This window comes from Siniperca chuatsi, linkage group LG24 (genome assembly GCF_020085105.1).
Source record: "Siniperca chuatsi isolate FFG_IHB_CAS linkage group LG24, ASM2008510v1, whole genome shotgun sequence".
Taxonomy (NCBI): domain Eukaryota; kingdom Metazoa; phylum Chordata; class Actinopteri; order Centrarchiformes; family Sinipercidae; genus Siniperca; species Siniperca chuatsi.
The window spans coordinates 12,776,714-12,801,489 of NC_058065.1; the positions used below are offsets into that span (position 1 = coordinate 12,776,714).

The window sequence follows — 24,776 nt, forward strand, 5'->3', positions numbered from 1 at the left end:
TGTCCATGAATAAAGACATTATTTTGAAAGTCACGACAAGAAGTTTCCATTTTATGATAGCTACTTTGATGCGTTTATCAGATTGTCCTGAATAACTGTGCATAATTATCGACACTCGGGCCTATGTTTGATTTTCAGACCTCATATATCTGCTGCAAGGCAGGATGCTTGCTTTTCATTCTAATCAGATATGCGGCTTGAGGTCTGGACATAGGCACCTATCTTGATGGAAAAAAGAAACTTGTCTGACACAATGAAAAAAGCTGGACTTATTGGAGTGCTACTGTTACCCCAGGTGAGAAAACAGATGCATGTTTGATTTGAATTTATGAAAAATCTTAAGAACAAGTGCATTATTGTCTCCTTATTTACAGGTAACATCGTCATCAAGGTGTCATCCTCATGTTAATCTTGTAAAAGAGGAGGAAAAGTGCATGAAAGATCTGCTACTTTTAAAGTCACACAAAGCAACAGGTGAGTTAATAGTTTCTAAATTGTGTATTTTAGACCTGTTGTGTTATCTTATACTCATATCTAATTCTAACAAAATATTTAATAAATCAAGATTGCTGTTAAGTGAAAATTTCCATTGAAAAAATGTTGGTGATCTTTGAAATGAATGAAATATTTGAGCCTTTTTAACCTACAGAGATTTGATGTAGTGATTTAGTGACACCTAGTGGTAATATACCATAACGCACCCTAAAATCCACAGGGGCAATAAAAACTTAAAAATTAGAATACATTTTGTATTGAAGGAACAAGATTAATCCAGCTTTGGTGGTTTGGCAGTGTTTATCCTGCAATTAAAATCAAATCAGAGCCATCATTTTTATTTGTCAATGACTTTTTATAATGTATCTATTTATATGGAATTCCAGGAAATAAAAATAAAAAGTGAAATTTCTGTTCCATCTTTTAAGAAAACAATATCAGTGTACACTGTAAGGTAATGTGGGATAACCTGAACTGCTGGCCAACGGCTTCTCTTGGGGAAACTGTCTCTCAACCATGTCCAGAGTTTTTCAATTCAGAAGGTGAGATACTACACATGCAGACACACACTGACGCACATTTACAAACAGACACCCATTATCTATACCAAATTGCACTGGTTAATTATTTGCCAGGAAACTAATTTGTTTTCATAAGGAACTGACACAGCTTCTCCCTCTCAGGTTCACTATCCAAACATTCAGCTGTAAAATGCTTGTGTACATAGAGACACCAGGTAACACATTGGAGTACATGCTTACATTGGGAGATGAGGACGATAGAGTTCATAGTAATTTATCTGAAGAACCAGAGGTTTACTGAAGCACCTGAAGAGAGAAAGTAATAGTTTTGCAGCTTTTTACTGTCCAATAAATCAAGTATGTGAACACAGATCTACATGCTATACATAGCAGGAAAAACATCCTGATAAGAAAGCATTTTGCAGGATATGTTTGTTTTTGGCTCAAATGCACACTTAGAGAACAGTGACAGATGTAGGATTGCTGTTTTGCAGGTGAAGTGCATCGCAACTGCACCGCCAACGGCTGGACAGACCCACTCGTCCCACATGAAGATGCATGTGGCAACGCTTTAAATGAGACACTCCACTTTCTTGAAGAGGTTGGTGGTAACTAATAAATATATACAGTATGTGTAGTTTATCCAATATAAAGCATAACTATGAAGAACAAACAAACCCAATTTTGCATTATCAAAATACTACACTATCCACGTACAGACATATGCCTTGAGGTGGTTGAGAAGCTAAACAGTTGTCAATTGAAAGAATTTTATATGACTATGACTATTATTTCTATGGATGCTTAAATGAATAGTTCAACGTTTGGAGAATTACGCTTATTCACTTTCTTGCCGAGAGTTAGATGAGAAGATTGATACCACTTTCATGTCTGTACGCTAAATATGAAGCTTGAGCCAGGAGGCAATTAGCCTAGCTTAGCAGGAGGAACAGCTAGCTTGGCTCTGGCCAAAGAAATGAAAACGCATACCAGAAGTGCCGGTAGTCAGATTTTTTTTAATCTTTGGACAGAGCCAGGAAAGCTGTTTCTTCCTGCTTTCAGTCTTTATGCTAAGCTAAGGTAATCGGCCAAGGGGGTCCAACAACAGACCTCATGTCTGGGGAGCCCAGGTCTGTGAGCCAATAGGATGAGAGTAGGGTCCCCATACATGAGATGCATCACTTCCTTTTCTGCCACAAAAGTATAAAGGCAAATAGGCTACTAGTTTTACGGTTTTAATTTAACTCCTTTTCACTCAAATTGAGAGGCTAACAGTATCTTTTGCGTAAAAATTCAGCTATAAGCAAAATAAAAATCCAAGAAAGTCAAACAAAGAGTAAAATGTTGAAGTATTATTGGGCAAATATAACTATATCTACAGTCTGTTAAAAAGACATTTGTAACTAACATTAGCATTTTAATTTAATACCTAATGCGCAACTAGAAAGCATATTTAGCTAGTTTTTTACCTGACAAAACGTTACATTAACGCTACTCAAAGTCTTGAGAAGAGAAACTTGGCTGTTTTTAAATCTGGTTAAAAAAAAACTTTTTTGTTTGTGTGACACAACAGAAGGGATGCATCTCATGCCCACTCTCTTCCCATTGGCTCGCAGACCTGGGCTCCCCAGACATGAGGTTCGCAGTTGGACCCTTCTCTAAGTGGATGTTAGCTCTAGCCACATATTCACAGTAAATATATGAGAGTGGTATCAATCTTCTCAGCTAACTCATGCCTTTACCAAAAGTATTGTAAAATAAATAACACTGTTTAATACACAGGGTCAAATAGATGTTATGGAGGACAATTTAAAAAGCAGATTTTTTTTTTATCGTAGGCTTGCGACTTTCTTACCAAAATGTTTTAATGATTGGTAGTGTCAGATATATTGTAAAATTATGCTGTTTTGGAGACGATAAAGTGATGTTCTCTTTCCCTTGTTCAGTCCTCAGATTCCCATTTGTACTTCTCCTACGTGAAGACCATGTACACAGCCGGATACACACTCTCTCTCATCTCTCTCACCATCGCCATCACCATATTCTGTCTGTTTAGGTGAGAAACAATCTTTCTTATCCCTTGCTCTCTCCTTCAAATCATAAAGACTTATGTGAAATGCATTGGCCCTTCCTTTTGCCTGTTTTGCATTTCGTAGATTTACATGGAATCACGGTTTAACCTTCCATGAAAACTGCTTTAAGCAGGGAAGGTTGGCGTGTGGGGTAGCAATGAAAAATTATACAACAACTTTAAACTAGAAATGTTAATATTTCTTCAGAAAGCTGCACTGTACCAGGAACTACATTCACATCCAGCTGTTTATCTCCTTCATCCTGAGAGCCATCTTCATCTTCATCAGAGACTCACTGCTGTTTACTAATGAAGAGCTCTACCACTGTGACTACTACCCGGTATGGATGGATAAACACTTTCTTGTCATACTCTTCCACTTTTACATGATCAGCTGACACTCAGATACTCACTTTAATCTACTACATACAGTATATACACTATACATTTGTTTCTCATGAAAAAGACCCAGCTGGTGATCTAAAGTGATCATGGTTTCACCTGTTAAACATGTAAAACATTGAAAGAAGCTGTAGAGGAAGGCTGGATGGGTGTTCTCTAAATGACAACGACACAATGATGTGTTATTGGTGTGACACTGGAGTGCCATTTGGATAAAAATAAAGGAATAATTTGATGTTTTGGGAAAATATGCTTATTCGCTTGCTCGTCTTGCCGAGTTCAATGATCAATACCACGTACGGCGACAGTTAGCTTAGCATAAAGACTCGAAGCAGGGGGAAACGGCTAGCCTGGCTCAGTCGAGAGGTTTATGGTAGGTTACGTGCTGTAACTATTTCTTGGCCAGAGTCTTGACGTCACCGTGAGACTGCCACACAAACAGCAAAGACTCCATGAAGTCATTGCACCCAGCAAAGACATAGGCTGTGTCTGAAATCACTCACTACTCACAATATAGTCCACTATATAGTGAGTTTGCCATTTTGTAGTGCTGTCTGAATGTATAGTGAGAATTATTATACCCTATATAGTGGACTCAAAGTATCCCACAATGCATTGTGAAAAGTAGTGTACTACCGACGGTCACTAACCAAGCACTATATACCATCATGCATTGCGCTGAAAGAAAAATGGCAAACGGACGAGAGGAGAGAGAGCGGCGGGAAAATTGCAACCTGTTGTACAAATGTAAGTCATTTTCCGTTTAACGTTCGATGTTATGTTGAAGTTTGTTTTACCAGTTTCTTAGCCATGTAATAAATTGTAAATGTGTATGCATTATGCCATTATGGCACAAATCATGGCTAGCAACCCAGCTCGCTAATGTTAGCTAGCCCTCTTCTGTACAGTAATTGCCATTGGCAGCGCCGCTAAGATAAAACTAGATGGGCTACAAATTTTTTTAATTTGTAAATAGCAAAATTACTTGGAGAGTCTAAAGAAATATTGATCGTCTAATTTATTTTAATCTCTTCAGGGGCCGACGACGATGTGGCAAATTTTATTCGCCTGAAGAGAGAGAGGGACCACCTCTTCTCCACAGCCGGATGGGAGTGAGTTATGTCAAGTTCTTGTGAAGGAGCATCTTATTTTGATGTGTATTCATAACAAAAGTAAAATGACACTTTATCTTTTGACTAAATTGCCATCTATCTTCCTTGTTAATGATACTTAGAGATTTGTGTGTTGTTTTCAGTACTTGTTACTTGTTATTACATTTTGTAGAGCTGTGTTGAAAGAGATGGGCCTTCCTGGCGTGGTGAGTCCTGTCCGAGCAGCCAAGTAGTGGGAAAACTTAAAAAAAGATATACAAGGTTTGGATTCATTGTATTTAACTATAGCCCTAGATAATGAAAGCATAGATGAAAGATCACAGTTACTATTCTCTGAGTATTTTCTTTGCTGTATTTAGCATTTTAAATGAGCACTACATGAATTGTGCACTACAAATATTTTATATAAATTGCAGTGTGTGCAGGAGCTCAGGAGGCCTCCGACAGGGAGTGGCACTGAATTAGGGGAGCCCACTGCTGGAACATGGAAGTGGTTCTCTCTCATGGATGAGACAATAGGTGACAGGCCATCAGCCCTATTCAGCCTCCATGCCTCATCGCCTCAGCCTGGGGAGAGAACCCTTCCATTTTTGAATCAGCGTCCCCTGATTCAGTGCCATCTGAGCCATAGAGTCAGACTCCAGAGCCAGGGAGTGTGTCAGGGTCTGAGGAGCCAGGGCCACCACCAAAAAGACAACAGCGTGACTCCATCCTGGAAGTGCTGGAGAAGGCAGAGGAGAGGGCCAGGCGGGACGGGATCAGGGAGGAGAGGCTGTTAAATTTATTATAAAAATTAAAAATAAAGATAAAATAGAAAGAAATTTGTTTGTTTTCAATAACAATAAAATTGTTTTTCACAAATTGATGAGCACTGACTGAAGAGAAATAATATCTACAAAGCAAATTCTAACAGATCAATATTTCCTTAACTTTCCAATGGGTTTAACAATGTTATGGAGAGGTTACAGATCAAAGGTCTAGTAATTCTGTTTCTTCGATCAATGATGTGAGAACAAAGAAAAAAAGATTGATATTGGGTGGCATTTCCACAGAGCTCGACAAGCTGTTTCATAAAGGGTATTATTAAGGAAAGGATTTTCGATGGCGTATAGTTTGTTTGCGGCGCAAAAATAATGTATAATGTGAGCAGAGCATCACAACACAAATGGCCACAAAGTACTTTGTATTTATTAATTTGGCAAAACACGCTCAGTATAATGTGTATTTATCACAAAAATGCATGCTGGTATTTATTAGGCTATCGATGGTCCACCAGCTGACGTTTTTTTTCTTTTCTTTTTATTAACAAAAGGATAATATACACATTCAGGTAAACAATATCAGCACATACAGATTTAAATTTAAATGGCAAATACATATGGAGAACATAGCATGAAACTATTAAAAGACAATTACATAAAAATAAAAAACAGGAGTACACATAGGCTATACACATATATAAAATTTCACCAGCCAAAGTTGATCTTGCATATTTTAATTGTGCGGCTGCAATGACGTAATTAATGGTGCAGAGAAAATGACCCGAGTCGTGTCCAAAAGGTGGACGACATGACAGCACCCCAAAAGTGAAGCCACAACATCCCGATCGCCCCCTGGTGGCTGGCTGCAGTATAGATCATAAACCCCGCCCCCTCCATGTTAGCGGATGGGTCATGAGCCAAAAAAAAAAAAAAATCAAAGTACATGTTAAATACATTTTCCCCAAAGATGGTTTCTGTCATTTTAGGTAGTTCTTAACACGATGATGTATGTTCAAGTGTTAATTGTTCTGTTAAGTTTGGTTTTAATAAGTTATTTGATACTATAAAAAGGGGGTTTCACATCATCATTGACAGCTGAGGCCAGCTCATGATTGCGTCGCCCAGGTGTATGGGCGGAACCTTGATACTGCGGCTCCAACCCCGATCACTACTGCGCAGACTCTGGCTCCAAATGACATCACCAGCGCAAGATGGCAGCTCCCGTATGCGGGATATTTTCAGGTCCCCAAGAAGTGCTCTGGGCTTTGAAGCCAATTTGACATAGTGGCCAAACTGTGAAATTACAACTTCCATGTCTGTCACGTGATGCAGACTGGCTCCAAAAGACTTTTCCCTATAGACTTACATTGTGAAAGAAGTGGCTGTAAAACGGTGGATACAATTTTTTTGAGCGTCACAACCCCCACGAAATGACTCGTTTCACTATCTGAATTTGATTTACTCGGTCTGGAAAGTCTAGAAGAGCTGCATGATTAAATAATTTTATCTCGCTCTGCGGTGAAAGTCTCGTGTGCTTGCTCCTGTGGGGCCGTACAATGTGGAAGCTATGCGGAAGATCCAATTTTTTTTTTTTCGAATTTCTTTGGCTTCATGTGCCACTGAGCAGCTTTCATAGGAATGAACGGAGCCCCGCCTCCAACGCTGTATCCAGTTCTCTTCATACATCCATGGATATTTTGGCTTAATTTTTGTACAGTGGGAGGAAGTGGAGAAGCGTTGTCGTTAAAATTTTGACCCGGTGGTGACAATAGATGAAAAGTCAGAGTATCATTAGGAAACATTCTTTGGGCACCATGAATGTCTGTAATAAATTCATGACAACCCATCCAGTAGTTGTTGAGATATTTCATTTTGGACCAAACTGGTGGACTGACCAACCGCATAGCTAATAAAAGTAGATGCCACAAGATGGTGCTGGTTAATTAAGAATCAACAAAAACCTACTTTTTGACTTCATACAGAAAGGTGTTATTTTTTCCAGCACTTACATAGGAGTGTCTGATTGACACACCTTCTTTCCTGTGCGGCAGGTGGCATGTAAGGTTGTACTTATGTTTTCCAACTACTCCATCCTGGCAAACTACAGCTGGCTGCTGGTGGAGGGTCACTTCCTCTTCACCCTGGTGAGCCGCTCCTTCTTCTCCCTGAAGAAACACTTCGCCTGGTACATCGTTCTAAGCTGGGGTAAGGAGACATGTTAACAAAAATCAAATGCACCTTTGGGCATTCTCTTTGCTTCGCACTCATACACATATTCACAGCTCAGTACAGCAAATACTGACTCTATGCCTTTTTAGATTTAACCAAGATTTATTTCATTACACAGGTTTACCATTTATTGTTATTGTCTTCTGGGGGTGTGCCAAGTATTTTTATGAAGACGAAGGGTAAGGGGTGTAAAAATCAGTTTCACTCATTCATTTGCAGTTATGAGATTATCAAAGTGATGATGATTTTAAAATTCTTTCTTATTTCATTGCCAAAGCTGTTGGGAAACCAGGAGACATGAATGGATTTGGTGGATACTTCGAGTGCCAGTTCTTCTGACGATATCTGTAAAAACTTTGTTTTCTCTTTTACTTAAATTTCATTCTTTTTTAAAATGTTTTTTAAAAATAGCTCGACATTTTGGGAAATCCACTTATTAACCTTCGTGCCAAGAGTTACATGAGAAGTTCGATACCACTGTCATGTCTGTCCGTTAAATATGAAGCTCCAGCCAGCAGCTGGATAGATTAGCTTAGCATAAAGACTGGAAGCAGGGGGAAACAGCTAGCCTGGCTAAAACTCAGACTGGATTATTTCTGGGACAGGCCAATGTCCGGTGGTTGCCTGGCAACTTTAGCGTGCCAACAAGATTACAGGAAGACACTGCACCCGTACAAGAAATAGTCCGTTACATAACCCCCTGTTAAACCACAACTTGTCGTTTTTACACTTTTCTCCTTGTTTCCAGTCTTTATGCAACACTATGCTAACCATGCTAGCTTCATATTTAGTATACATATATAAGATTGCTATCAATCTTCTCATCGAGCTCTTGCCAAGAAATCGAATAAGCGGATTTCCCACAATGTCAAACTATTTGTATTACAAAATAGCGCAACAATAGTGTTCACAGGTTTTAATCATTTCAGATGAATCTCGTCTTTTTCTTGGGCATTTTGAGGATACTGGTGAACAAACTCAGAATGCCAGATTCACAGAGGAATGAATTCAGCCAGTATAAGTGAGTAATGATCACACTGCGGTATTGTTGCTCTGTCATACTATATATCTGATAAAGTTGAGACCAGTGTTCATACTGTATATGAAAAAGCATTGTCTGAGGAGTGGGCCAAGTATTTTGCATAGGATAAGCGAATAAAGATCTACAAAGACATTGTAGGTAAATGCCTGTTAGGTAGTACTACTATTTTAAGCCAAATGTTAGGTGGTTTCAATATCAATCTTTCAAGCATATTTGTAGAGAGAGTTTTAGTCAGCAGATTGGGTGCTATAACAGAAAAATGTGTGACAGCTGGGAAAACTATTCTTTTTATTATTAATGAGGGAAAATACTTGACTTTTTCTTTCACCAGGAAGCTGATCAAATCCACATTTTTTCTGGTGGTTCTGTTCGGTCTGCATTACATCCTGTTTGTTTTCTTACCCGTTGAAGTCAGCAGCTTAGTGTTTAAGATATGCACATTTGCAGAGCTGGCGCTGTCATCCACACAGGTAAATTAGGTGTATGAATGAGAAATCAACTCAGAATAATGACAAATAAAATAACAGTCACTGACATTTCTCTCTTCACATCTCTAAGGGTTTTGTGGTCACTGTGCTCTACTGCTTCATGAACGGAGAGGTAAGAACTGGTTAGCCAATTAGAGCACAAACTTATAGCTCCAAAGTTAAATGTGGGTTTTGAACGTTTGGAGTAAATTGGGGATCTATGACATGTACATTTCCAGGTGCAGCATGAGTTTCAGAGGAGATGGAGGAGGTGGAGGCTGACTCAGCACCTCCCCAGTCAGCCCAGACGGCATCTAAGCTCCATTAGCCACAGTGGGTCTCCACACACACAGGTCTCCCTGCTGCCCTGCTCTGCAGGCAGCCGGACAACCAGCAGATTCCCCGTGGATACTGTGGACATATGATTCAAGTTGGGATCGGCTCATTTAGCTCAGTTAGTAAGCTGCCAGGCTTACTTGTTTGAGTATGTATACTAATGTTTCAGAATTAACGTGGCAATGATTTGTTCATGTTCAAATGTCACAGATACAATTTTTATTGATGTCCAGATATTTAAACTTTGGCAAAGGTTAGAAGGAATCCAGCAAGATCCATCTACTACACAGAGGTATGGAGACATTTAAACTGCTGTAATTATGAAATACCAATTAAAAGGGTACTGCAGTTATTTAGTATTGCACCATAAAGTTTTGAGAGATGCAGATTTTAAAAAATTAATGGTCAAAACTGATGCAGTGGAAGCTAAGACATCCTGACTTTTTGTCCCTAGTATGGTTAAAGCTCCAAAAACACTTTATCCTACATTTCCCATAATGCAACTCAGCAGCATCTTTTCAAACTCAATGCCCCCAATTTGTAATCCAGGCTTTCTGTTAAACATTTGAAGTCTCAAGCCCAGTCTGATAACCCTGATGACATCACTACGACATCACCAGGGTTGTTTTTTTTTCCAGACTTGACAAAGCTCCCGCACAGCCACAATGGCACAATTGACAATTTTGGAGGCTTCAGTTTGAGATACTGTTGTTTCGCAATATACTGACAGGTGTTTCTGTTATTTATATTTATAACTTGTTTGATGCCTTAGCAGTTTCTTAGAGAACAACAGAAACAAGTTAAGTTTGAGGCCCAAAGAACAAGTCTTTATTTTTGATAGCCAGTCTTGTATACAGATGCTCTGTGTTTAAATTGCTTTTATATAAAAATGTACATTGTATTTGCACTTAAAAGGAATAGTTTGACATTTTAGGAAACACATTTATTCGCTTTCTTGACGAGAGTTAGAAGACAAGATCGATACCACTCTTATGTCTGTACGCTAATTATGAAGCTAGAGCCAGCAGACGATTAGCTTAGCTTAGCATATAGCGTGGAGGCAGGGGAAAACAGCTAGCCTGGCTGTGTCAAAAGGTAGGCGGATTGGTTTACCTTTTTCACATGCTAGCTGTTTTCCCCCTGCTTCCACTTTTTATGCTAAGTAAAGCTAATCGTCTGCCGGCTCTCGCTTCACAATTAGCGTACAGATATACAAAGTTGCTTTCGCCATAAAAGCAAATAAGTGTATTTCCAAAAATGCTGACCTATTCTTCAAACTTTTTGTTTTAACCAATGTAGAGTACGAGAAAGTACTCCAAATTGCATTGCTCTCTAGCATTTTAACCAAGTATGTCTTACACAGTAATAAATTGAGAGTGTAACAGCATGTAAAATCAGTTGTAAATGGTGTCCTCCAATTTGTAGCTTTTATTGAGAAGAAAATGGAGATGTGACACTGAAAATACTACAGCATTTGTGAGAAACAGACTCTAGATTCCATATTTTGCCTTCAGCTTCTCCACCACCTCAACATAGGCGGTCATTGCTTCATCTTTGCCCAGACCTGTTGGTTTAGACACAGAAACAAGCCAACCAGTTTGTTTTCGCAGCGAAAATTGTTCATCCATGTAAAGGTAAAAACCTGACACAACACCTACATTTATGCTTTTAGGAAGGGTAGACAATTTTGTCAACATGTTTCACATCTGGCTTTGCTAAGGAATAATCGTCCCTTAAATTAATTTTTTAGACATACCGGTTTTACAGTCTTTCATGTAACTGTCCTTAGTTGAATTTTTTTATTTTAAAAAAAGTTCTATAAATCTGACCTTTCTTTGCATCCCATGCATCCCATTTTCCTCGTCCTGCAATGTCAAAAAACCCTGGACGCCCTGTGGATGTAAAAGCAACCATCAATAACTGAGCATTGCAATAGGCAACAGATTTTGTGATTTGCTCTTATACAAACTGTCAAGCCAAACAACTGTCTTATAAACTAAAATATAAAATATAGATGCAACACTTTTCCCTCTTATTAAATGTCACACAGGTGAGCTTTAAAGTCCCTGAAAACAATCAGTTTCTTACTATAATGGAGGAAATATTCCAATCCATTACTTAAGTAAGCGTTGTAATGCCACACTGTAAAAATACTTCATTTCAAGTAAAAGTCCTGCATTGAAAATAAGTACTTAAGTAAAAGTTCGTAAGTATTATTAGCAAAATGTACTTATGTATCAAAAGTAAAAGTACTCAATGCAGAAGAATTTCCCCCATGACTGTTGTACTATTATCATTGAGGACATGTCCTTTGTATATTCTTTGGGAATTGGGGGTTTTAAGCAACTTGGGGGTGGGGTGTTACATTCTACAATTAAAAACTCACACATGTTGGGTATTTTATAGGCTGATTCTAGTATTTAAAGACTCAGTATATTTAAATATGACATGTTTCAGACCAACGTATAAGTAAATAAAGGATTCCGCATTTTACCACCAGAATTTTAGGCTTTGAAATACGTTAATGTTGGGAAATAAAAGTCAGACAAAATATTGAACAAATTAATAACAGAACTCTTAACTAAATAGATAAAATATGTAACTAAAAACACTTACAGATGGGGGTAGGGGACTTGAACTCGTGATCTCAGTATTTCTAAAATCCTGGCTATTACATATTATTGGAATATTATTACTGACAAATTCATATGTAAGCAGCATTTTACTGTTGCAGTTGGTCTTGGTGGAGCTAATTCAACTATTTTGTATCTATAATTTTAATATGTTAAGTAACTAGTAACTAAAGCTGTCAAGTAAATGTAGTGGAGTGAATAGTACAATATTTGTCACTGAAATGTAGTGTATAAAAGTATTAAGTAGCATAAGATGGAAAAACTGTACTTGACTGACTATGAGTGATGGGATCCTACATGTACGCACAATTTCAGTTACGACAGATTTGGTTATTTGACATGACTTTCTTGTCTTTGTGTTTTTGTCTGAGCTCTTCTCACTGGTTTGAAGTGGGCGGGTCTCTGCTGGAAAAAGATGATGTCACATACTTCTGTTTTTTAGTGTTAAACTATAACGATGTTTTGTTCCTGACTTTAAGTTAGATTTCTACTCACTTGGTCATGAATATATAATGTTAGAGAAATACTGAAGATCAGAAACTTAAGTTTTCAGGGGCTTTAAAATCCTCATTTTCCTAATATTCATGTTAGTAATAGTGCTTTTGCTTTTGTCATATGTACACAGTCAAATACTGTTTTTTTCTATAAGACTGTAACAAGAAAATAAATAGCTTTGTAACCTAATCAGTTTTGGCATCATTTACAGAATGACAACCTGTCAGACCTGATTTTTTCTCAACCCCACCCTACTGGAAGTGCTGGGAAACTCACAGCAGTCTTTTTTAGTGTTTCCAAATGAATTCTACAATGTTAAAAATCTTTTTAAAAAAAGGCTGCACTACAGCGACTCACCTATGTTAATATCGCCAACTGTGGCTTGCTTATATAAACCATATAGTACACCAATTTCATCATAGTTTGGTCTTTGTTTAAGCACCTTCACCTCCTCTACTGCTTTTTCAAAGGATTCCTGGTGGGATGAAAGAAAATACAAGCTGATACAGAAATCAAATTGTTAAAATGTAAAACTTAAAATCAGACTTATACTTCACAAAATGTGGAATGATTTGTATTGTTCTTATTCAATGATCAGACTTATCGCCTCAGTACATTTACATAACACTTTACACATTTAGCTTAGAGTGATTACTGCTCTGTAACAACTTCATTACAGTCCCTGTGAATCTGAATAAGTCAATATACCTGTGAGGAAACTTAATAACACCATAAATCTTTTATGTAATGTTGCAGGAAAGGCTTCACTTCAGAAGAGATAGTACTTACAGTCATGACGGCAGTCAGAAACAGACACACCTTGCTGCTGCTGAGCTCACTTCCCAGTGCTTGTCCAACTCGTCCAGCAATGATGTTGTTCGTCGCTGTTGGGATTTGCTGAGGAAAATAACGTGGGAGGTAATTTCTTTCACTGTCACTGAAGACAGCAGGAGAAGGTGTGCTATTCAGTTCTACAATTCTTAAATTAATAATAAGTGAAAAGTAAAGTTTGATATGACAACTTATGGGGGTTTTTTTTATACGTTATATCTTGAATCTTGAGGTTTAAGTATTTGATACTTGCCACTTGTATTCCACAATAATAATAATAATAATAATAATCATACTCATGTTAGTTAATTTTGGTTGAAATAAGATTCCGTCACACCTTCACACACCAGCAAAGGATATGCAGCGGACAGGTAACACTGGGGGTTTCCAGTTACACTGCTAAACAGAATATTCTTAATCTGATAAGAAATTATCAGTTTTTTGAGAATTCAAAGTGGGCGTGTTCCAAAGCACATATTCGTGTCAAGGCAAACGCTTCTAGCTTTGGAAGACAAGGGGGAAATTATTCTCCACCACAAGATGGCAGCATCCACATATTTAATGATCGGATGGGTTCATTGCTGTTGCACACTTTGGGTCAGGCTGAGACTAGATTGACCTTTTTAGTTTTATAATGGTGGTGACAATCCAATGAGCCCCACATCTACAAACGTATCTCTTGCACTGTATTAAAGACATAAATACAATAGTGGGGGGAAAATGTTGTAGAAAAAATGCTTTATTCTGTGTTCTGGAAATTTCCATTTGAGATATTTACCCCTTTGTGGTAAGACACTACTATGACATTTTAATTTAGATTCAGAAAACATCTGTAACGTAACAGAGAATCATCTTTGGAAAGAACACAAACTGAGAAAATACAAACTCATGTAATAACAAAACAAAAGGAGCTGAAATCATCAACAGCAGCAAACTGTGTTTTTTATCACAATTTTGATTGTTTAAGTCAAATGTGTACTGATGGGTACTTATCAGCAGGTAAGTTTAGTACAAAAAAATATTGTAACAATGTCAAAAAAACAAAAAAAAAAACAAAAAAACACACCAATACTAGACAATGCAAGCCAACACATAGCAGCTCAATGTGGTAGCTACTGCAGCAGCAATGCTTTAGACTTCAGATTTCCAGTTGGCACGACTTTATAAACACCGGAGTAAGGGACTGTACGAAAATGATTAGGGAGGAGGGGTGGTCAGAAACAGGGAGGAAGTGGAAGGGGGAGTAGTCTGACTTTTTTTGGGAAGGCAGGTATGGCCTCTTTTTCTTTCCCTGCATTTATAATCTAATTCAGCCTTCCCTTGTGAGATATACTATCAAAAAAATGAGATCAAAATAGTTACATCAAAGATGGCTATATTTTGTGCCGTGTTTCCTAAAGGGGAGTTTTGCCATATGCAGACGAAAACAATCATGCTTCTGTAATGATTGAGCGTTATCTCTAGCAAAGAGCGTATCATTTTCTCACCAGCCTGTACAGCAGCTCCTTCACTCTGCATCATCACAGAAAGCAGAACTGCAGTAATTAAATGTGTAAAAGTTCAGCATCACACGTTGCCGATTGGTCTACTAATCAGCGAAGTGAGATGAAACGTGTTGACTGTCGCTGTTAATTTTTTTGAAACATTGCTAATATGATCAGTTCTGGACGAGTGTTTTCTGTCAATGAACTCACGCACTTACTCATCTGTTCTTCCAAGTTAACAAACTGTAACCACAAGACACTTAAAGCCTTCTTTGCATATATCACTTAAAACGTAAAACCAAATTCCCTTATGCGTAAAACGGGAGCTTACCGGTAGCTTAGCATTTAGCAGCTCTTGGTTCAAACATGAAACTGGCTAGAATATAAGGGACACATTTGTCATAAATTTGGTAATTGCTCATTTCACTTCTAATTTGCATAATGGTGGAAGCCATTCAAATGTTTAAATTGTGGTATATCATTTAAAGTTATTTAAGCTTTGCCTCTTTTAGTAATTAATGGTTCCAGGACTTGAACCAACTCAATAATGGTATATCATTTTGAAACATTAGGGGGAGGCAGTTTTTTCCAAGTCAATAAATATTAATATATAAAAGAAAATATGAATATTGCTGCTAATGAGGGTCTTGCTTTTTAAATAGTGAAACATAAGGTTCACACCCTCCACGCCCCAATAATGTTCATACAGTCCCTAAAAGTTTGAATGAATATGGCAGCACATTGAAATTTTAAAGTATTTGCAAAATAAAATGTCAAAACAAAATGAAACACTGATGTCACATCAATGAAAAACCTCATAACAAATATTAATAACATGAAACCATGTCAGCTTAATTCTAGCATGTGGACAGAACAGGATGATGGCCTATTTCGAAGGCTGGCTGACGAAAATCTGTGCAGCAGTCTTGAAGTGTGAGCAGGAAAAAAAACAAAACACCGAAACCTTTTACTGGCAGGAATGCGTAAGGCAAGAGGAAGGCTAAGTCTACTTCTGATGATCAGTGAAAAAATCTTATTTCAAAGACTCAATTATGAACTTATGCAAAATTCAGTTATACTGCTTCAGTTACGAAATCTTCAGCAGGTTCTTTAGAAGTGTAACAGGGACTCTTTTGCATAAATTAAACCAGAAGCTAATATTGTTCTGGGTTTAAGCTTCAAATAGAGTAACGACTCAACAATAAATTAAAATAAAAAGCATAAGGAGCAACTAAATACTCATTATTGACAATGCATAGTGCAATAAAGTTGACGTCCACGGCTCTACTGGTCAAATCTCTCTAAGGAACTACCAGGGTGTATAAATCATTTATCTTCTGAGTGAATGTGGTTGAGTGGTGTTTATATTCATGAGTGCACGCATAAAGAGCTCTACCTTTATACCTTTTTGTCTGGATCTTCATATGCACATCTAACAGTCACACATCACTGACATCCTCCACCCCGTTGCGGCAGTCATCGTCCGGCAGGGTGAAGCGGATGTGTCGGCTCTTCTCCCAGCCGCGCCGGATCTGTACGAGCCGCCGGGCCACGCAGGGCACGAAGAGAGCCAGGCGGCCCAGCAGAACCACGAGCGGAAGAATCAGGACCAGTATGAAGGTGGGAGGCAGGTAGAAGCGGTACTGGGCCGGATCAAAGGCACGGTCCCAGCCAAAGAGGACCGTGTGGAGGGTGGCCATGGACAAGGCACAATAACCTAGTGTGGACTGCAGGAGGTGAAAGAAGGGTGTTACAGGTTGTATTTGGAAGTGAAGACAATGGTGAAAGCACCAGAAATGTACCACTGCAATGGTCCTGTCTTCCAAATATATATATGACCCACATCGTTTAAAAAAAGATACTGTGAGATTTTACCTCGAAGTGACTCCTCTTCAGTTCATAGCAGTCTGGCGAGTCCACTACATTAGCTCATTATGTTACAGGCTAATGCAGACCCTGAGGAAACATACTGACCTACCACTCGTGACCTGAATGAACCTCACTGAGTGTGTGTGTGTGTGTGTGTGTGTCATATACTGTACCTTCAGGGCGTACTAATTACAAAAAGTTCCCAGGGTTGACTCGGGTAGGGGCCAGGGGTTAAAAATAGCCTAATTTTTCCTCATTCACACACTAACTGGGCAGAGTGGATCATAATTACTTCCACTTGACAAGAGTGTTGACATTTTATTACAGTTTAGAGGAAAAAGAACAAAATAATCATTGTATATTTATAGCAAAAGCATTCCCATGGTGTATCTAGAGAACTGATTGTGGTACTTGAACAATAGACCTTTTCACAGCAGACATTTTGACTTGTCGCAGCAGGAAAGGCACAGGTGGAACTACTAACATTTACGATGGCTCAGTTCCATTAAGTGTCCTAGGAAGCCTCTCCAGTGAACCTGCATGTACAATACCAAACCCTGGAATTGTCTCAAATTAATGGAATAATGTATTTTTTGTAAGGTAGGGACCACAGTTTGCTTTCTGACAGGTTATTAATTAATTGGACAGTTTGGTGATGTCATCCTGCATCATCATCGTTACATGGACCCACGTGGGGAAATCAAAGTCTGGTGACTGACAGCAAGTCATGCGGCACTTTACTGAACCATATTATGTTCTCTGAACAAAGAGCTCAGCAAGAAATAGAGTATGAGTATTTTGTTAGTCGAGACTGCAACTGAGACTTCACGTCATAAATAATGACTACCAGTAAAAAAGAGGCCTCTTGTACCGTAATATTACCGGGGGGGTAGTTACTGAGTGGTTACTATGTTTCACATAATTTTTAAAGGGGAACTGTTAAAATACATGGAGTTGGACACAAGCTCAACACAGCTCTTGTTTTCAGTATTTTAGAATTGCTTTGGCTCATTTTGTTTTACAGTGTTTCAATTTGCTAAACTTTAAACACAAAATGCTGTACTCAAACTCTCACATGGCACATACAATGTGCAATTTCTGCAGAGGTCTTTTTCAAGTATTTTTAATGATGTAGAGTAAGAATGACTTTTGAAACCTTTCATATTATTTATTCACTATTCTGTATTACTGTAAATATAAAGTCTAGAGCCTGCCTTTAGTCCTACATTTATACAAGGCAAAATGATGATTTCACTGCTCACTCATATTTTTAATTCAATTATCATCTTGCAATTCCTAATTCATTATTTCTGAAGAGGTCAGTTGACACACACACACACACACACATATTTCTGTACAAATAAACATAAACTACCTCATCGACACACAGGCACATACAGAGAACAGACACATGAACACACTGTCCTGCAGCTGCGGGCAGCAGGTCTAGATGTGCTGGGCAGAAAGTTGCTTTAAATCGCGCTGGCTGTCGGCAAATGACTAATCTGGCGGCCACCGGATTAGTTTAACTGAAAGATGAAAGGGAAAAGGCAGCACAGACGGACTGCGCGTCCTGGAGAAATGGAGGCCACGATGGGGGAAGTCGAGGAGGAAGTGTGTGTGTGTACTGAGTCACAACACTCCTGATGGCTTTGTCACAGCCCAAGTTTAACGCCATATCTGGGCCAGCTGCAGGAGTGCAGACCCTGTTTTTTACGTGTGTGACTCCAAGACCATGTGAGCATGTGGGAGACATAGCGTGCATCTGTCTGCACATCAGCGCGATGCCTGTATGTTTGTGTGTCAAGTGTCATGACTGTCTGTAACTACTACATCACTGCATTTACGTGTGCGTGCGTTCGCGTGTACCTGTATGAAGCTGAACTCCCTCCAGTTGACAGTGTTGGCCACTGAGGGCAGCGAGGTGACAGCCAGCAGGGAGAGCAGCCCGAGGGCCATGATGCCCACCGAGAGGTACAGCTCCATCCTCCACACCTCCCCGTTGTCCCAGGAGTCCTCCTTCACCTGGACGACAAACGATAAACACCAAAATCCTCCAAGTATCCGGGGTAGACTCGACTCAACAATATGTAGCGCCAATCAGGGTTTGTATAAAACTGGCCCAACAGTTTTTGGCTGATGCACAAACACACTGATGAAAGCAGAAAAACAGAACACTGATTTCATGTATGTGGACACGTGACTGCTGGTGCAACTGCAACAGCTTTAAGACATAAAATCTGATCAGTCAGAGGTGAATGTGCTCCTCCAAACCATACACAATTCACAGGAGCTGTTCTTGAAAATTTTATTTGATACAAATGATACCCCTCCTTATAAATGTCAGAGGGGTGTAAGCAGTCCCGAACAGTTCGATGCAGGATGTTCGCTTCGGTGTGCGACCTCCTCGGATCGGTACGCCCTGTGACCCAAACTATTACTGTAAAAGTAGTCTATTTATGTCTACTACTCGCAGCAGCACCAGCTGCTATCTATCAGCCGTAGCATGCTAGTCGGTTAGCCAGGTTAGTCAAGCTCATGTTGTGTCGCTGCCTCTGAATGGCAAAACACAAATGAGAGACCAGAGCTCGGAGGATCCTCCCTGACATTTAGTCCCACTGTATGGGGGCATCCCGGGAAACCGTGATGGGAAACTATGAGTGTCAAACTGTATGCCGACATTGTTCAACTGAAGTCAGGTATGTCTCTAGGAGTATATATTGCTGCAGATGTGCAACCAGACTCGGTTGTAGAGAATACAGAATTTAAGCATACAGTCAAAGTGCTTGAGCCCCGCTACAATGTGCCTTCACGTGTGCATTTCAGTCAGTCCGTTGTGCAGCTCTGTATAAACCAGCGCACACTGCAGCTGATCAGGAATTAACAGGTCAGGGTCTTACGATGGAGCATTACTGACACGTGTTATTTATTTGTTGTTTATTTTGTCTTATTGACAATATGACTGTATTTGAGTGCATTAACTGTTACAATAAGAATCGTGGCCAATGAGCCACTGTTTAATGTTACATAACATTTAATAAAGATTTTCAAAATAAATACAAAAGTACATTTTTTTGTTTTCCCTGCTGTACCGAAAACATACCGAACCATGACCCTAAAACCGAGGTACATACCAAACCATGAATTGTGTGCACCATTACACCCCAACTAAATCCTCACACCAGGTGCAAATTTATTTCTCATAATGTCTATGTGAGATTCAAGGTGATCATGTTTTTTGGGATTTTCATCTGACATGAAAATTAAGTGACAGACTGGGAGTGGTATCGATGCATGGACATAATACCTCATCTCGTGCTACCATTCAAAGTGAATTAGCACTCCAGACTATAAGATAACACTGGTGGGGACTGAGTGAGGAGTAACTGTGCAGATAAAATGACCAGCCAGCTGTTTTGTTTAGAAGTACTGTTGCCTTAAACTTAGCCCTTTGTGCTGCTGTTCATTTCTGTTTGGCAAACAACCAGCTTGCTTGGACTTTTCCCAATTTATTGACTTTTGGCCACAGAGCTGCACAATTTCTTGCTGTTGTGACAGCATTTGTCTCAAAGGGATAAAGGACAGTGCTGGGAAACCTGAGTGTTATGTTGCCTCAGTATATACCGGTTCTCAGGTTTTTGAGTATTCTGCGTTACAGCACAGGGTATTCTAACCGGATGTGCCAGTGCTGAGCGGAAGTAAAGCAATTTATGTTTTATTATACTTCCAAAAGTTGTAGCCTAAATAAAGCTGATAACTTACTAAATCATTGACGGTTTTATTTTACTTGTTGTGATTAGTGTTTTGATTGTCCTGGTGTAGTATTTTTCCAGTAAATAAATAAAAATCTACCAACTCATATGGATGTTGGATCATGACAGTATCAGAACTAAGAAATGAGTTAGAGAATATTTATTCTAACCCATAGGCAAAATAACTATTATTACTGTTTAAAGGATGTTGTACTTCCATTTTGATCGCTGGCAATTTGGTAATACATAAAAGCCAAGCAGATGGGAGAAGGCGAGAGCTTTTGTCAATGTCGGACCCAGAGTGCAAGGATGTGGCTATTTCCTCGAAACAGTACATACCCGGGCAAACTTGGTACTTAACGAATTTGAAAAAGTCTCAATAGAAAAGATTTGTTTATTCATTTTTCAGCACTAGATGGGGAGAAATCCGGACCCTCACTGAGATTATCAGATGATGATGAACACTTTAGGTCCCCCGTCCGTTAACCCCACGAAAACAACAGAACTAACTTGATGAATTCATCTCACTCACACACAGACACTCCTACTTCTTTCTCTCACCTGTTTAAAAGCAATGTTGAGCAGTTTGTAGCGGGCAGACTTCCTCATGGGAAGGCACAGACTGTAGATGGCATGTAGAACTGCACACAGGAAGCTACACAGCCCAAACTGCTTCCTAGTGGTTAGCCATCGGTCCAGCCATTTAGGGAAGCGGTTGTACTTGGTGCCCCACCACAGCTGGAGGAAAGCAGCGCACAAACCAGGCAGGTAGACCAGTGCTAACATCACCAAGGCCACCGAGGGAAGAGTGACATTAACAGTCTCAATGGGCATTTTGTAGAAAACACTCTTCCCTGCTGTGATGTAGGGCTGCAGGACGTCACGGATGAAGTTGTACAGGTAGAAGAAGATGAACAGTGACAGGGTGCAGAGTACTGGGATGCGCCAGGAGGGAAATAGGTAGAGGGGGAGGTTTTCGATCTCCAGAGAAGAGGAGAGGGGGCCCATATCGACGGGGACGAAGCCCATTCTACGACAGAGCTGCATCACCGATCTCTTGGCCTTGCTGCTGTCACTGCACAGCAAAACCTGGAGAAAAAAGATAAAGTTGAGTTCAGAATTCTTTCTCTTCTGAGCTCCTAAATCTGGACTCCTCCATCCTCTTTTTCCCCCCCAAACACACTTCATTTGAAGTCAGAAGTATCACTGAACCTCCATAAATCTACACTACAAAGGGCAGCTGATGTATCCTACCTGCCTGCTTCCATCCCGAGGTCCCATCTGAAGCGTCCAGGCTGATATGGTGTTAAACCCTTTGACTATAGAACTCTCTGGAAACAGGTCAGCCAGCAGTTCGGCATTCGATGGCCCATCTCGGTTGATTCTCAAGCCATTGCTAACATCCACCAGTGTCTTTCCAGCTAGTGTCGGCTTCAGCTCCACCAGTGTGGAGTGGTGCTCAGGGTACACAGCGACAAACACCAGGTCTGCCTGGCTGGCTGCCTCCATCTGGGATGTCACCTGGAGGACAAAGACAGAAATGGTTGAGGAATGGCAACTTCTGTACATTCTGTCAAACTCTTTTTAGTCTTAACACTATGTGTTATCCCCAAACATATGTATCACTTTTGATTTATTATATGAATTCAAATATTTTGGGTTTCATCCATCCTCATTGGAACACTTATCTGCATTGCAATGCATCACAAGTTAAAGGAACAGTTTCAAATCTTTTCATCTAACTCTCGGCAGGAAAACGAAGTTCCCAAAACGTCTGACTGATCCATTGATGACAAAAATGTATTAAAAATTGCAAATATTAGTTATTGATACATTAATCACATAAGAAAATTGAGTGCATTATAATGTCTATTACAAGAACAGTTTACCTCTGTTATGACTGTCATTCTCCCACCCATATAAGCTGAGGCTGAATTGCAAAAGAAATAAGCATTTGTAAGAATCCTTGTGGGTGCAAAACTAGTAAAGCTCTACAGAAAAACATACAAAATGCAGTCGACACTGCCAGTAAAATATTTGACATATGTTAGAGGGAATGCTTTTACTGCAGATATTGGAAGATACTGACATTCTGACGATATAAAGAGGAAACCTTAGAAATGTCTGATTAACTGCTTTATTCTGTTCCCATACCACAATTGACTCTCATCTTTAACTAAGATTATCTGTTATCTGGTATCTATTCAGGATAATAACAGCAGTTATTATGCCTAGTGGATAAAGTCAGAGTAAATATATAATTATCACCATAGGGAGAGAAACAAAAGCACCAATTACACGGTGAGTGTAAATGTGGGTGTCAGTGTCACTGTTTGTGTCACCTCGGCCTCTTCAGGGAACAGAGCCACAGAGCGTTTGGGAGTTCGACTCCCCACCACCACTTGGTAGCCGGAGGCCACCAGCCTTCTTGTCAGTGAGCGGGAGAAGTCGCCCGTACCCAGAATGCCAATAACTGGAGCGTCAGATTCAGACATGGAGGCTTCAAGATGTCTGGAGCCTCCTCCTTCACCTCTGCCTCGGATTAAAGGCCTCGACATCTCATCAGGCATAATGCACTGACAAATCTATAAAGAGAAGACATGGTCATTATTTTTGGTTTATGTTTATTTACAACCACATTACCCCAACTGGTTCCTAAAATGTACAGTCAAGAAATAGAAAGGAGAATAAAAAGCAAAGAACTTTTAATTAGACATAAAGATGTTGTTAATATTTACTCGTTATTTACTTACAGACACTGATTGTTAGGTCTAGACCATAGAGACTTGCTTTTTCATCCAGCATGGGATATAAAATAAAAGTAATAGTAATAAAGACGTGTTTAACATGCAGTTTAAGGACAGTGAGGTTAGGTTTTTTTCTTCTGCCATTTGTCAGCTCCTTTTTAGAACACAGAACTAGAATTTCCATTATATTTGTGTCTCAATTAACATGTCCTAGATCCGTAATAATAGTATAGGGATATTACGTACCCTGAAGACAGTTGCAGCTAACTGTAACTAGTCTATCCAACTGGCTCAGAAACTTAGATGCCATGATATAAACCTAATGTACATTTGACAAACAAGTCTGACATTCATGCAAAACTTCATTCCGAACTCGTGAGCCACTGTTACGCGGTTACCGTGCGGTAACGTTACTTACATTAGCAGTGGAAATAGTAAAAACAAAAGTACATTTTATAGAAGTGCTGCTTTGTTAAACATCCAGGTATATGCCGAATTTACCAGAAACCCGCGACTATTCAGAAACCGTTTCAAGTAATGTTGTATCATTTATTAACGCTGACCTATCAGCGATATAACATTAAATTGCCAAAAATCCATATTAATATTCTCTTCAAAAACAGAAGAGCGAGTTGAAGCCACCTTGCTTGTTGTCCTTGACTGAACTCGTGGAAACTTTACCTCCGAATAAAGTTATTCTCCTTAACACACAGGACGACGCAGGCAAACATACACGTACATTTTGATAAAATAATAGCTTATATGACATAACTCAGCTTCTGGCATTACTTACAGCGATATTTTTACTTATTTACAGTTACGCACTCACCCCGCTTCTCCGCTTTCTGTAAACTGATGCGATTCTTCCTGATAAGATGACGCAGCAGCCAAAGCCCCGCCCTAGCCACGCCTCCACGTGTGTGCAGAAGATAAAAGCCAGAGAGTATTTGTGCTCCTCAAATATGAAAATACAGGAATATCATCCATGAACGTATTCGGGAGCCACACCATAAACTGCTCACATTACAACAAGAACAAAACAAACATTATTTATATAGCACTTTTCAAAACAGTGGTTTACAAAGTGCTTTACATAAAGAAGAAAATGGGAAAGAGGGAGATAGAGGAGACAGAGAAGGCAACATATCCAAAACAGAATTAAGTGTGCTCAACATGTTAGCATTTAGCCTTTTAACATGGCTGTAAACTCTTCTTTTTGTTGTAGCAACGGTTTAATTATATCTTGCAAACCATGTGGTATTCTGTTGAAAACTGTAAAGAAGAAAAAGTGTAAGAATTTTCATATTGTCTCATTGTGAATTGGTTTTTAATAGTAGCCCCCGTTTACTCCATCTGGTGTATCTGATAAACTGGCCTTCGGATTAGAATAAAAAAAGCAAAATCGTGTCAAAAAGATGCCTGACCGCAGGTTACACACTGTCAACATGACTTCATCATGTCTGCCTTTGCCACTTGCAAAAGGTTGAATCGGCCTCTTCCCCCTGGCTCAGCACTGCAGCAGTGTCACC

At 39.4% G+C, this 24,776-nt stretch overlaps 3 protein-coding genes across 8 annotated transcripts in view; 1 reads left to right on the forward strand and 2 right to left on the reverse strand.

The window, feature by feature from the left end:
* The window catches only part of LOC122872361 (secretin receptor), a 10,932-nt gene extending 833 nt beyond the window's left edge, over positions 1 to 10,099 (forward strand). Inside the window, exons 2-14 of the mRNA XM_044188513.1 lie at positions 139 to 295; positions 375 to 474; positions 924 to 1,037; positions 1,511 to 1,617; positions 2,963 to 3,072; positions 3,296 to 3,428; positions 7,414 to 7,567; positions 7,710 to 7,770; positions 7,869 to 7,938; positions 8,521 to 8,612; positions 8,965 to 9,103; positions 9,192 to 9,233; positions 9,340 to 10,099. Of these exons, the coding sequence (XP_044044448.1) occupies positions 227 to 295; positions 375 to 474; positions 924 to 1,037; positions 1,511 to 1,617; positions 2,963 to 3,072; positions 3,296 to 3,428; positions 7,414 to 7,567; positions 7,710 to 7,770; positions 7,869 to 7,938; positions 8,521 to 8,612; positions 8,965 to 9,103; positions 9,192 to 9,233; positions 9,340 to 9,525 (1,377 nt within the window). The 5' untranslated portion in view covers positions 139 to 226 and the 3' untranslated portion in view covers positions 9,526 to 10,099. The remainder of the gene's footprint in view (positions 1 to 138; positions 296 to 374; positions 475 to 923; positions 1,038 to 1,510; positions 1,618 to 2,962; positions 3,073 to 3,295; positions 3,429 to 7,413; positions 7,568 to 7,709; positions 7,771 to 7,868; positions 7,939 to 8,520; positions 8,613 to 8,964; positions 9,104 to 9,191; positions 9,234 to 9,339) is intronic.
* A 142-nt stretch (positions 10,100 to 10,241) lies between these two features.
* On the reverse strand, positions 10,242 to 16,318 carry LOC122872366 (acyl-CoA-binding protein-like). Its single transcript, XM_044188522.1, has 5 exons — positions 16,284 to 16,318; positions 13,354 to 13,461; positions 12,922 to 13,039; positions 11,266 to 11,328; positions 10,242 to 11,000 (listed from the first exon to the last, which is right to left on the reverse strand). The coding sequence occupies exons 2-5, from the start codon at positions 13,357 to 13,359 to the stop codon at positions 10,927 to 10,929; spliced, it is 261 nt and encodes an 86-aa protein (XP_044044457.1). The 5' UTR covers positions 13,360 to 13,461; positions 16,284 to 16,318; the 3' UTR covers positions 10,242 to 10,926.
* The window catches only part of LOC122872360 (metalloreductase STEAP3-like), a 167,332-nt gene continuing 156,672 nt past the window's right edge, over positions 14,117 to 24,776 (reverse strand). The window contains exons 1-6 of one of the 6 annotated variants that reach the window (XM_044188507.1): positions 24,077 to 24,212; positions 22,843 to 23,085; positions 21,755 to 22,021; positions 21,062 to 21,589; positions 18,618 to 18,773; positions 14,117 to 16,606 (exon numbers count right to left, since the gene is read on the reverse strand). In XM_044188507.1, coding sequence (XP_044044442.1) covers positions 16,319 to 16,606; positions 18,618 to 18,773; positions 21,062 to 21,589; positions 21,755 to 22,021; positions 22,843 to 23,070 — 1,467 coding nt within the window. In that variant the 5' untranslated portion in view covers positions 23,071 to 23,085; positions 24,077 to 24,212 and the 3' untranslated portion in view covers positions 14,117 to 16,318. Of the gene's footprint in view, positions 16,607 to 18,617; positions 18,774 to 21,061; positions 21,590 to 21,754; positions 22,022 to 22,389; positions 22,431 to 22,842; positions 23,086 to 23,889; positions 24,213 to 24,776 lie in introns of those variants that run through there. The other 5 variants (XM_044188509.1, XM_044188508.1, XM_044188511.1 and 2 more) reach the window with 5 other exon arrangements.